At 32.0% G+C, this 13,938-nt stretch overlaps 1 protein-coding gene across 1 annotated transcript; it reads right to left on the bottom strand.

Annotated features, from left to right (window-relative positions):
- Positions 1-202: 202 nt before the first annotated feature.
- On the bottom strand, positions 203-511 carry K441DRAFT_554590 (uncharacterized protein; the record flags this gene model as incomplete). The annotated part of the gene is made up of 1 exon (XM_067643234.1): positions 203-511. A coding segment is annotated over one exon (309 nt), but the record flags the coding sequence as incomplete, so codon positions are not given.
- Positions 512-13,938: the final 13,427 nt, after the last annotated feature.

Genomic DNA, 13,938 nt, shown 5'->3' with positions numbered 1-13,938 from the left:
ACACGGAAGGCATATCTAAATTAATATTAATAATTAACTTGGGCGTGTAGTGGGTAAGCTATATATTAGTTATATATACAATACATTTTTCTATTAAGTACTTTTTAGCTCTTTTAGTCTTCTCCTTTATTAGCCACGCTTTTATTTTATCTAACGCGGATTTATTATAACGTTAGGCAGATATAGAGTAATCCTCGTTAACCTAGCCATATATGCCTCCTAAAAGAAGTTCCTTACTAAACTTTTTATAAGACCCAAAGTTAAGAATAATCGGATTATCATCGCTATTAAGGGCAATATTTGTGGGATTAAGGTTATTATATGCAAGTCTAAGAAAATGGAGGTGCCTTATACTAGCACGGATGCTATTTATATAAGCAGTAATATTAAGATTATATGGAACATCCTTATGACAATATTGTAAAATAACTCCATATTTTTTAAGGGCGAGGCCGGTAATATGGCCGTAATTAATAATATAGCTGTAATATCTAACAATATTTAGATAGGGATATTATTTAAGGAATTCTAAGACCTTAGCTTTTTTAAAAAGTATCTACAGCACAAGCTTAATCTCGTATTTATTATTAGCGTATAATATTTTAGGGCGTTTAATAAAGAGGTTCTTTTAATTAGCTTTAGATATAATAAATATCCACATATATAGCGGGTAAATCTTCTTATTAGGGATTCTTCGCAGCTCTTATCCTTAACTATTAAGTTATACTTTTATATTCTAGGTGCCCGACCAACCTATATAATGTCTTTATTATTAATGTAGGTAAAGGTAGAGCGGAAGAATTCGTTAGTCTTATAATCTGTAACTTCGCTAAGACTTATTAAATCCCTCTTTAAGTAAATATTAAGACATAGAATAGAGTCCGCTTGTGCCTATTTAATAACCATATTTTTATCTAGAATAACTTATATAAGATACTTCTTTATTATAGAGGTATAAGGTATAACTAGGTATAGGGAAGTATAAAGGATAAAGGGGAAGTCTTTAAGGACTTAGAGGGCCTATACTCTTAAAGAGCGTTAGTAATAGTGTAGATAAATCCTTAAAAGCAGCAGAAGAAGAAAGGACGCGTTAGCTATTACGAAGTTTCTCCTTCTACTAGTACTTGCGGTGGGTGTTAGTAGTAAGCTATAACACTGCGTTTGTTCCTCAAGGCGGGCTAATAAAGCCCCTATTAGCCACATATTTACAGCTATAAGCTTAGACTAAGAAATTAGCATATTAACTATAGTAAATTATACTGTAATAAATCTGCGGGATATATAGAGTTGTTTCGAGCTAACTAGGGCCATTAGTCTTTCTAATTGGAGGTACTAACCGGTTGTATAAAGACCTACGCTATAATAGCTATAAGGCTAATAAGGACTTCTTAGCATTGCTATAGGACTCTAAGGATTGGATAAGGGTTATTTATTAGTTTTAACCGTAGAAAAAGCTTAATAGTAATGCTGTAGAGAAAAAGTCCTGTTTTGCTATAAAAGGAGGCTCTCTATAAATTAGGCGCGAAGACAACGTAAATATAATTTTCGGTAAAGGAGGGGTCCCAAGCATTTAGGAATAGTCGCAGCACATAACTTATACAGAATTATAGTAAATCCCAATATATGCGCAGAGTTATAGTTGCTTAAAGTTAAAGTACCCCTTATATTTTCTGGTATAGTGGGCTTTCTATAACCTAGGGACGGACATTAATAGACCTAGTATAAGCCTCAATCTCCCTATTAAGTCCTTCATTATATTATATCTTATATATAAATTATAGTTCTAGCCTGCAGTAAAGAGCTCTATATTTTTATAAAATCTTTAAAAGTATAATATTAATTTAGCTTAACTCTAGGGCTAGTTTAACTTATCTATATTACTAACTAATTACTTAATATTTTATAGTACTACCTTAAAATGAATCCCTTCTACTATATATAGACTTTGGTTTATCTAAAAGCAGCTATAATAATTCCTTCCGTATTTTAAATATATATAGTACACGCTCTGCATTTCTTAATCCTAATTTAGGAACCTAGAATTCCTTCTATATAACTTTATACTCTTTACCTTATAGAGTAAGTCTTTCCTTAATAATATCCTCTATTTTCCGCATAGCAAATTGCTATTCTTACTAAATAATCTTTCCGTAAACGTTAGAGATATTCTAGAGTTTCAATTTCTTGTATTAAATTACACCTTAATATAATTAATATTTAAGCAGCCTTGCATAGCTATAAATTCATTTAATATAGATTTTATTTACTTTAATCTATTAAATCGTACTAATAACAACTTCTTTTTCCTTATCTAAAATACAAATCCCTAGTGGTTTTACTGCAAGCAATATATACCTATATCCCACTACTCTACTAGAATAGTGTTTACATTAAATCCCAAAAACTAAATAGAGCAGTTTATTTAAAATGCAGTAATGCCTACATCTATACTACTAAGTTTAATTTCCATAACGCTAACAGCCTTATCGACTATAGCATCTCTATCTTTATTAAGCACTATATTATTAGGATTACTAGTAAGCATATCTAGCTTAAGATCTGCTTTAGCTATATTTACCACCTTACCGTCTTCTACAGCTACGTTATCCACCGCAGCATTACTAAATATAGTTAACTTTATATTATCCTTAGTAGGTATATTTATCTTAGCGTCTAGTTCTATAGTATCCAATACTCTATTATTACCCACTACTCTACTCTCTGCTAGAGCCACTAGTTTAGGCTCTATATCTAGTATATCTTCCGCCTTTTTCTCTTTAAGCATATCTCCAATTTCTACTACAATCATTCCACGGAGTTAAAATTCCCTAATAATACCTTCCGTTACCAGCAAAGCAATAAAACGTAGGGCATTACACTAGAGTACTACTATTTTACTTATTGCAGCTATGCAGAAAATTGTCTGTATATTGTCCAAGTAGTTTATAACTATTTAACTTATTTAGAATTATATTAGTTATAGCTTAAGAATTAATTTTAGTAATAATAATCTAAATATTCGCGCTAAGTAATAATTTTTATTTATTACGTAATACTACAACTTATATAAATACTAGCATAGTCTAGCCTTTAACTAGCCATAAGATAAAGTTGTAAAATTACGGAGTAATCGACCATTAACTATTTCTTATAATAACATCCACTTAAAGGTAAACTGCATAATTAGTTAACCTTCCCTCTCCTAGTAATCCTCCCTCTAATCTAGCTTAGATTATTCCAATTAGCCCACCACATTTTCTAACCTATCTCTAAGTTTATAATAAAATAAAGCCGAAACTTAAAGCTTTAGATAATTTAAGCCTCTCTTAGCTACTAATAGATCTTAGCCTAGAAATTATGGGATATATTTAGGGTTTATAGAGGTACAAAGTATATTAAGAGCGTAAAAAAGAATTTTAATGTTGGGAATCACGCTATAAAGAAAGAGACCACTATACTTAAGAAGAAGTTAATATTAAGCTGTAAAGCTAGTATAAAAGTCTATACAGTGAGGAATATGATAGTTTTAAGAGTTTTGTAAAAGAACCCGATATTTTAGCAATAATAGGTGATTTCGCGGATTACGCCTATAACTAAAAATAATGTTATTAGGAAACCAATATTATATAAGGCAATATTAATTCTAACAGCCTCCTAGAGGAGACCTCCTAAGATAAGTTATCTAGCTCCGACGATAACGGTATAACAGCGTGTTAATACTCTAAGGTATTAGTCTTTATATATTTATAATTTATTATAGGGCTTACAATACTATAGATATTAAGGTCAAACTTTAATCTTAGTACAATTATATATTATATTACAACCCTAAGCCGTCTTTACACTCTAGGAGAGACTCGTTATTATAGGATTCACGATTATAAACCCTAGACTACTATTTATTATCTAACTACGCTAAATATCGCGTATAACTATATAGAAAGATACTTTATAAATAGCTGCTTTAACGCTAGATCTCCTAAGGCGCCCATATATATATAAGCAAAGTTTCGCTACGCTTTATAGGCCCTTAAGCTAAAACTGTATATATACTTTACCTTAGCACTTCTAAGTCTCTTAATAGACTTATTAAGAGAATTATAGTAGTACCTTAAAAAATCTTAAGATTTAAACCCTTACTGTATATATCACTTTAAATATAAGTCAGAACTTTATAGTAAGTTATATATAGCAATAAATAGTACGTTTATTTCTACATCATTATAACAACGCTAAGATTAAGCTATAGGACTTAAAACGACTTCTTAGCCAAAACCTTTACTTCTAATCTTAAACCTAGTATAAAATAGTCTCTGTGAAATGGCTTATAGAAGGTATTTAGTATAAAAGGTTAAAATTTATAAAGAGGAAGATTCTCCCTAATTTATAGTTAAACTATCTTACTTTAGTCCTTTTACTATTATAGTATCCCATAGAAGGTTCTAATTATTATTATTATCAAAATTCTCTAACATAATCTCTCTAAATCCATTTAGTTAAATATAATCTTAGCGTATATAAACGCGCCGTATTCCAATCTACAACTAAACTCTACACATTGGTAAAGGAGAAGACTTCTTAGACTTAGGGCAATTATACTATTAAATAAGCGTATTCTAGTATCTCTCTCTTTTACCTATATAGACATAATCTAATATAAGGTTAATTTATACACTGGTTAAAGAGAAAGGAGTTTAACTATCTACTTTTACTTAATTCTAGCATTAGCCACCCTCTTTCTCATACTGTTGTGTTTTGGCGATTTGCTCCATTCTTTATTCTAATCTCTTTATAATAGCTTTTATTTATTTAATAACTTTATCTTTCTCATTAAGCTTTTATTCCACTATTTTTAATTTAAGTATAGTTTATAGACAAAAATTCTTTAGCTATAACTCGGTTCTAAACTAGTTATCCTATAGAGTGCAGAGACATATCTAATAATAGCACCCCTTAGGCTCAATAATAGGTCTAGGGAGGCTCTAAGTATAATCCATATCGGCTGCGATTTAAGTAAGGCAAGTAGTGTTAACAAAGGAGAAATCTATAAAACCCTCTATTGTCTAAGACGAGTTCGCTTAATCTATAGTAAAACAATCCTAAAATTTCTAGGTCTATATAGGGCCCAATTTATCCCACCAAATATAGTGGACTATCTTAGCAGTTGCGCTAGTAGCGACTAAGATAAGCTTAATAATTAAGAACATTTATATCTACTAAAGGCTCACACCACCTAATCTAGTCCCTAATCCTCCCCTAACAACGTCCTTATAAAATTACACTGCCCTAATTAGTCTATAGAAAGACTAGCACTGTCCAATCTTTATTTAGTATCTAAACAATACCTATATAACAGCTACGCCGCCTTAAGTTCGGGCAAGTGGGTTAAACAAAATATACACCATTCCATCTTATAGGGCTCCCTAGCTAGACGCTATACGAACTACTAGGGCAGGCAAAGCTAGTTACTTTTTGCCCGTTTAAGCTATAGTAAGATTTATTACTACCTAGTTTAGCTTTAGAGCGGCGAGCGGCTCTAGCGGATTTACTTTATAGCTATTCTTTCTAACTTTCTACTATTACTAGCTAATTATTAGACTTATATAAATATTACTAGTGTAACGGAACCTTGTAGCAGGAAGTACGATAGGTTCTGTTAATAGGCTAGGTGTATAGGAAATGCAAAGACAGTAGTTAACAACGTAATAATAACTAGTGGAGTAGTTACCTAACAGATTAACTCTAATTATATTCTAAGAATTACTATAAGGAAGGAACTATCTAGGTAGGGACTAAGGGTCCTTAAATACACAACCGTACTCCTATAAAATCCTTCTTATATATAATATACGTCTTATTTATATTAAATATAACGTTCCTTATGTTTAATACAGCTAACACGTTTAACTATTATGTAATTTGCTTACTATTTCTCGTTATATAGTTCTACGGGTTCCATCCTAGTCCATACCTATATTAACTAACTAGCTTCTTTTAACTCTTCTCTAAGTAGTTATAATATCGTACTTAAAGCGTCCGTAACACCATCTCCCTCCTCTCTATCTTTGTCCTTAAAGATACCTAGTATCTCTAGGTCGTTTACTAGAGGTATAATATCCATTTAATTAATTTGGTTAATATTATTACTTATTATACCTAAAGCAATTTCTTCTCTTTTTTAGGTTAAGCGTCGCCTTCGTACCGTCTTCTTAATACTATCGCTAGGTAAAGTAATAGCGATTCCTTACTCTTATTGTGTAAAAGAGGGGTTAAGTTATATTATAATCGCGAGTCCTTCCAGTTGCTAATCTTCCTCTTATTCTAAATGCACTCGCGCTAATATGCGTTTATTATATAACGTACATTTCGCATCTAATATTAAGTATACGCGTCCTATTGCTCTTAATAGTTTTTAAATTCCCTAAGTAATTTATTATAGGGTCTTATATTTAGTCTACCGCTATAAAGCTTAATGGTAAGCTAGCCTCTACGCTGCTTAAGGTTTAGCGTACCTTAGAAAAATCTATATATGTCCTTAAAGCTTAGCGTCTAGTTTACGCTTATCTTTAGCACTTAGAACATATTTATAAAAAAGTTCGCTTAAAGGAGTAGAAACTTATTTAATAAGGTCTTTAGGAACTGGGTAATAAGAGAACTAACTTTCCTCCTATAGTAAGGGGAACAACTCTAAGTAATTTAGCAGTTGCTCTTTCTAGGTCCCCCTTAGGTAACTCGTTCTTTAATAATCCTTCTTTATTAATATTGCCTGACCTATTTTCTTCCAATACTCCTATACCTTTCCTATAGCATTTTTTAAATTCTTTAGTAGCTCCTAGGTAGTCTTAGTATAGCCTATCCACTTAACCTTATACCATATCTTATTGTTAATATCCTTATAACTAACAATCTTTAAAACTTGCCATTTATCTTCTTCCTAACCTCTATACATGTCTGCCTTATAGACTAGTAGCTTAACATTCCTATATACTGGCTCTAGCATCGCGATATACTATATAGGGTAGATCTTTATTTTGGCTAATAGGTTTAACTTAAATATAACCGGTGAAATCCTTTATATAATTTTAAAAGGTCCTAGTCTAACGTAGTCTAACTTCTTACTTAGTCGTTGACTTTTAAAATTTTTATATAGTAGCTATACTTTATCTCCCTCCTTAAGATCTAGTCCCTTAGATCTCTTAGCATTATAGTACTTTTTTATTCTTTACTATACTACCTTAGCTGTTTCCGTAAGGTTTATATAAAGATTTATTAAAGTCTCTATTCTTTACTTAGCTTTATTACTTATTTTCTTTACTTAACGTAGCGATAATAATGTTCTTAGCTTATATCCATAATTCGCCTTAAATAGTAACGTACCTATTTTTTCTTATAGTATTGTATTATATATAAACTATATAACTAGTAATAGCGATACCTAATTATTTTATACATAATTAATATAATGCCTTAAATACTGTTCTAGTATCTAGTTTAATCTTTCTATTTAACCGTCTATCTGCAGATAATATGCGGTAGAAGTTACTGCTTAGACTCCTTATTTCACTAAAAATACCTCCTAGAATACTACTATAAATCTTAGATCTCTGTCCAATATAATCTTACTTAGTGCTCTATATCTTATAAACACTTCTTTAATATAGATTCTAGTAATATCTTCCGCTAAGATTTCTTCCGTATAGGCTATAAAGTATCCCCACTTTATAAGCTTGTCTACTATTACTAAGATCACGTTATAATCTTGTCTAGTAATAGGATTTCTTAACTTTGGTAACTTAATAATAAAGTCCTATAATATAACCTCCTATAGTCTCTCTAGTGTTTTAATAGGTTATAGCCTTTTATACGGCTTATACCTTATTAGTTTATTCCTTTAGTAATCTAGACACTCTTTAGTAACCCTTTTAGCTATTCTTTAGATTCCGTTAATAATATATTCCTCCTAGAGTCTTAATACTAAGCCTATAGCTCTATTATATTCTTAAGTTAGTCCCTTATAGAAGTCTTCTATAAACTACTCTGCTATGCTTTTTAAGATATACTTCGCTTCTTAACTTTCGTATATATCCGACTATAGATCTTCTAGCTATACTTTTAGAATTCTTTATACCTAAAGGCTTTCTAGTATCTTATAGACCTTTTTTAACTTATTCTCTTAAGTTACTGTAATTTTTAGATAATTGTACCTAATTAGTTTATCTATATCTTTTTGCAGTAAAGCCCCTAATAGCTTATTGTTATTTTATAGTTTAGCTTTTTAACTTAACGCATTGGCTCGTGTATTGTCTATACCCTTAGTATACTAAATTTCGAAATAGTATTCTATAAGCATCTCTGCCTATCTAACCTACCTTTAGTTAAGTTCCTTTATTATTAGGAACCCTATTAGGTTCTTATAATCCGTTTTAACTATAAATAGTTTTTCTATACCTTGCAAGAATACTTTTTATTTCTTTAGTACTATAACTATACCTAATAACTCCTTATTATAGATGTTATAGTTTAACTCTAGTAGTATTATCTTCCAACTATAATATGCCACTAGATGCCATCTATTTAGATGCCTTTATATAAAATATACTCCTAATATAAAGTCTAATATATCTATTTTTACAACCGTCTCTAGTTCTAGTTAATAGATCTTAAAAACTGGCTCCTAGGTAAATAACTCTTTAACTTTTTAAAGAGTTCTTACTATTCCTCTCCCTATGCCTACAGTTCTTCTTTCTTTATTAATCGCGTAAATAGTTTAATATCCTTTAACCATTGCGCTATAAACCTTTTATAGTAATTATAAAACCCTAAAAACGATCTTAACTATATAACGTTCTCTAGTTCTTACTAATTCACTATAGCTTTAATCTTCTTTAGATCTATACTAAGTTAGCCTAGTTTAATAATAAATCTAATAAAATTGGTCTTCCTAGTAAAGAACTCGCATTTCTTAATTGCTACTAGTATTTATTCTTCCTATAGTCTCTTTAAGACCTATTTAACGTGTTCTCCATACTCCTTCTTATTTATTAAGTAGATAATAATATCGTTGAGGTATACTATAATAAATTTATCTAAATATTCTCCTAATATATTGTTAATACGCTTTTAGAACGTTACTAATACGTTTATAAGCCCGAATTATATAACTAATAGTTTATACAGTTCTTCCTTTAACCTAAAGGCTGCCTTCTATTTGTTGCCTTCCTTAATCCTAATCTAATAGTATACCTATCTTAGATCTATCTTTATAAAGATTTGCGCATTGCCTATCCTATCTTAGATTTCGCTAATTAAGGGTAAAGGATACTTATCCTTTCTAGTAATACTATTTAACTATCTATAGTTAATATATAGCCTTAGTTTGCTATTCTTCTTTAGTATAAACAGTACTGGATAACCTACTAATAACTGCAATAGTCTAATATATCCCTTTTATAGATTTTCCTAGATAAACTCTTTTAATGCTCTACCTTCTTCTTTAGTAAGCTTATAGATTGGAAAGAACCTTAAACTTATTCCTAGTTCTAATTCTATTTTATAGTTCTATACTATATACTCTAATAGCTTTTCGCTTTTAGGTAACTATAGTTTCTTACCGTACTTATAGTATCTCTTTAGTATATAGCTTAGCCCTTTTTCCGTTTCTTTATAGGTTGCTCCTACTTAGTACTATACTAACTTAGCTTATTATCGCATTTTACGGCGTTATATATCTCTAATATCGACCTAACCTATAACCCAATTAATTTTTAGATTATATTCCTGTAACTAAGGCATTCCTAATACTGCCTTATTATTCCCTAATAGTAATATATTAAAAGACATCTTAACTGGTCTTCCTTTAATAGTTAGCTAAATAGGTCCTATTTTAAGATTAATAATACCTCCTCTATAGGCTATCGGATCTCCTAAAATTATTACTAATAGGTAAGAACGTTCCTTCTGCCTATATAGTAACCCTATTCTTTTAACTACTACTAGCGAGATATAGTTTCTTATTGCTCCACTATCTATTAATGCCTTAAACTATTAATCTTGCCATTTAACTTATAAATTTAGGTGTTATCCTTAAATTCCTTTAAGGGTCTAAGGCTCTACTACCCGCTCCCTTTAGTTCCGTGGGCCTCCACTTTTCCTAACTACTAGCTGCTAGATCCTATTTATACTTAGTCTAACTTAGGCCAATACTTAGTTCATTTTTTGTCTTTAATATACTATAGACAGGTGTTTTTTAGATATTCCTACCACTATTATCCATCTAGGCATTCTTCTATAAGGAATCTTCCTAATTAAAGTATTAAGTCCCCTTATTCTTAAACTTCTACTAGGTACCAACTATATATATACTTAGCATTTTAATACTTTACCTCGTCCGTTATCTAATACATTCTTATTAGATACTTTTAATTTTTATCCTTTAGTACTTTATATATGTTATACGCATTATCTATATATACTATTTATAATAGTATATAATATGCCTAATGTCTTGGGTTAACTCTCGGTTTATCTTCGTCCTAGAGTTTAAACCTTTCTTATATTAATCTAAACGTTATAACTTTGTTCGTAGGTACTAAGATTCGCCTTTTACTTCTCTAGTCCTCTAATTACTCCTTTAAATCTTTTAATATTATAATTAAAAACTATTTAAATATTCTCAAAAAGGAGCTCTTGCTACACCCGGCCCAAAAAGACCAAAACCAACCAAAAGAACCCTAAAAAACACCCAGAGAATCCCCCTAAGATACATATATCGCAGGGAAGGCACACGTCAAACGACGGTGGCTCGCACTTGCGCGCGACCGCTAGAACTACGCCTAGTAATGGCCCTCCACAATAAAGACGGGCAAATACCACACCATAAAGCGGAAATACCTCTATTAAGAAGGCATCTAATAAAATATAAAGCCTATTAGACGCGTCTAGTATCTAAAATTGTAGGGGAGTAACCGTTAGCTATAACGAACTAATATAGCTAGCAGAATGGCTCCGCCAGTCTAGTAAACCTTAGGCGCCCCTCCAGTAAACCCTTAATTAAATCCTCTAACAGCTAAGCAAAATTAAAAATAAGTATAACCCCCCCTTACCGGCGAACCGCACCTAGGCCGCTATAGCTGCGCTTTTACAGTATAGGGAACCTACTCCCCTTAAGTTAATAACCGGGTATATAATTATAATATAACTAAATATAAAACAAGTAGAGGGGCTTAGGAGATAATTAGAAATAGAAGTCCTTATAAAAATATATAAAGAGGTCTATAACGCTGTTATAGTCCAACACCTTAAGAGCGGAGATATTAGAGTTACCCTAAAGGACTAATAGGCAAAGGAATAAGCCGTAAGGGTAGGGGATAGGCTAGGAGAACGTATTGGCATAAAAGTACTCCGCGAGGATTACCTAGTTAAAGTCCTAGCGATTTCTATAAGCCTTAGGGTAGAAAAGGGACGCTAGGTGGATAATATAGCAATTATATAAGAGATAGTAAGACAAACGGAACGCCTTATACTAGGACTTAAAATCACCTAAATCTAATGGCTTTAATAGGAAAATGTAAACTAAGTATATAATAAGAATAATAAGAGGATATAAGGGTCGCTAGAGACTCGCTAGGGAGACGCCAGATAAATATATAGCTCCCTTATTATTAGCATATATACACTAGGAATGTAAAAACTCCTTATCTAAAAAGGAATAATTATAAATAGCCTTATATACAACACAAGGCTTTACAACTATAGACTACGCCTAAAATAATGCTATTGCTATATATAATAGGGATACACCCAATCTATATGCGCAGTATAGGTGTGCTACGGCCACTATATAGGCCCCCATAATATAAAACATTACTTAAATTAAGACTAAATAAAATACATAAACTGCCACCAAAACATATATAAGGCATAGGAGAGAGAAGACTGCATTAAATATAGGAGACGGAAGGTAAGGGCTTAATAGCTGCGGGAATAACTGCACGCTAGGTTATATAAATGGAAATAATAGGCGATAAGCTAGGGGGACGCAGGCGCCTTCCTAGCGTTTCCTACCTTTAATACTAGAGGGCTAGGCCAGCCATCCCAAGCCTTAACGGGCTAGAAGCGACGCCGTGCGATATTACTAAACTAATTAGGGATATAAGGGTCACAGGGGACATAAGGGAAAGAACGCCCCGTAGGAAGACCCCTATAGACAATAATAGTAGGCTTAAGACCAGGACAATTAAGAATTAGACTTAATGCGGTAAATATAATATTCGCAGCCGACCTATAAAGGGTATATAGCCAACTAGTAAGAATAGGGGAAAAACCGGTAATAATAATAGATTTAGATATAGAAGCGCTAACAGGAACACAAAATACGGAAATAGAAAGCTCTATATAAAATAAGTAGTAACTAGGGTATAGATATAAGAGATAGAAGCTCTAAATATCCTAGAGAAAGTAAAAATAAAAGAAGCAAGGAATAAAGAAAAGTCAAAGGACCCTCGCTGGGGGTCCACTACCTATCCATTATATAGTATAACTGCGGCAATACAAACCGCTGCCTTATAAGGCCCCTACTAGACAGTCTAGACCTAGAGAAACACTATATCCTTACTATATAAGAACCGTATTACAATACCTTTATATAATTAATATACTGCCCCTAAGGATTCTAGCTCCTATATAAACCAAAAGCAGCTATACGCATATGCTTTATAATCAGCAAGGCTATCAGCCTATTCTTATAGTTATAGCAGGCAGTTAACCTAGATATTATAGTTATAACAATCCAAACATATAGGGGACCAGTATAAATTATTAATGTGTATAACCCTAGGGTTAAAGGGGTCCTATAAACAGAGAATATTATATCGGTAATAAGCTTACTAAAAACTAAAGGTATAGAGTCTATTCTACTAGGAGACATAAACCTCTACCACCTACGGTAAGGGGGTATCTATATTACTGCAGATTAACAGTTAAAGTGCCTACTAAGAGCTATGGATATCTAGGGCCTTAAGCTAGCCACCCCCCTAAAAGCAATTATATAGCAATAAGGCACCGCCAAAAGCATAATTAACCTCACATTTATAGACGAAGGCCTATACTAAAGACTTAAAAGGTATAACCCTAAAGAAGAATGGGCACTTACCCTAGACTATATCCCTATTTAGATATAGCTAGACCTAGATACTAAAGCGCAACTAAATAGAAAAAGATATATAATAAGGAAGCTTAAGATAAATAGTTTCCTTAATATAGTTAAACAACAACTCTAAAACCTAGAAAAAATCCACCCAATACCAAACAAGCGAGGCTTATTGGCCACCCCCAAGGAAATCGACCAAAGACTAGAAAAAATCCAGGCAGTAATTAAAAATGGGCTAAAAGAGCACTACCCGATCTTAAAACTAGGCCCCTATACGCGATATACATAGTCCATATAATGCGTAGTTCTAGTTACCAGCCAACAATAAGTAAAAAGGAAATATATAAGTAGCTATAACCCTAAAGACAAGAGACGATATAAAGACATAAGAAACCAGCTAAAGAATACCCTAAAAAAAGAAGCAAGGAATAACTGGAGATAGTTTATAAATAAGCATACTTCTAACCTAAGCCTCCCCTATAATAAGGGCCTTTAGGCTATAGTAAAATAAGTAAAGAAAAAGGCAGGGCGCCTAGTAGAAGACCTATACCTACCACCCCTACAAAGAGTAGGAGAATTACAGGCTATAAACGACAATAATAAGAAGGTAAAGATCCTTATAGAAAGGTTCTTCCCCTAACTAGCTCTAGTAGACCTTAGTAATATCACAGGCAAAACACCAGTAACTTGCCTACGGGTTAACAGCAACATAATAATAGAGGAAATAGCTAAAACTATTAGCCGCCTTTTAAACAATATAGCACCAGAACTAAATAGGATTTCAAATAAGG

The sequence above is a fragment of the Cenococcum geophilum genome, assembly GCF_001692895.1.
Source record: "Cenococcum geophilum 1.58 unplaced genomic scaffold K441scaffold_15, whole genome shotgun sequence".
Taxonomy (NCBI): Eukaryota; Fungi; Ascomycota; class Dothideomycetes; order Gloniales; family Gloniaceae; genus Cenococcum; species Cenococcum geophilum.
Note: the sequence above shows the minus strand (reverse complement) of the source record. Positions and strands in the feature narration are given on the sequence as shown.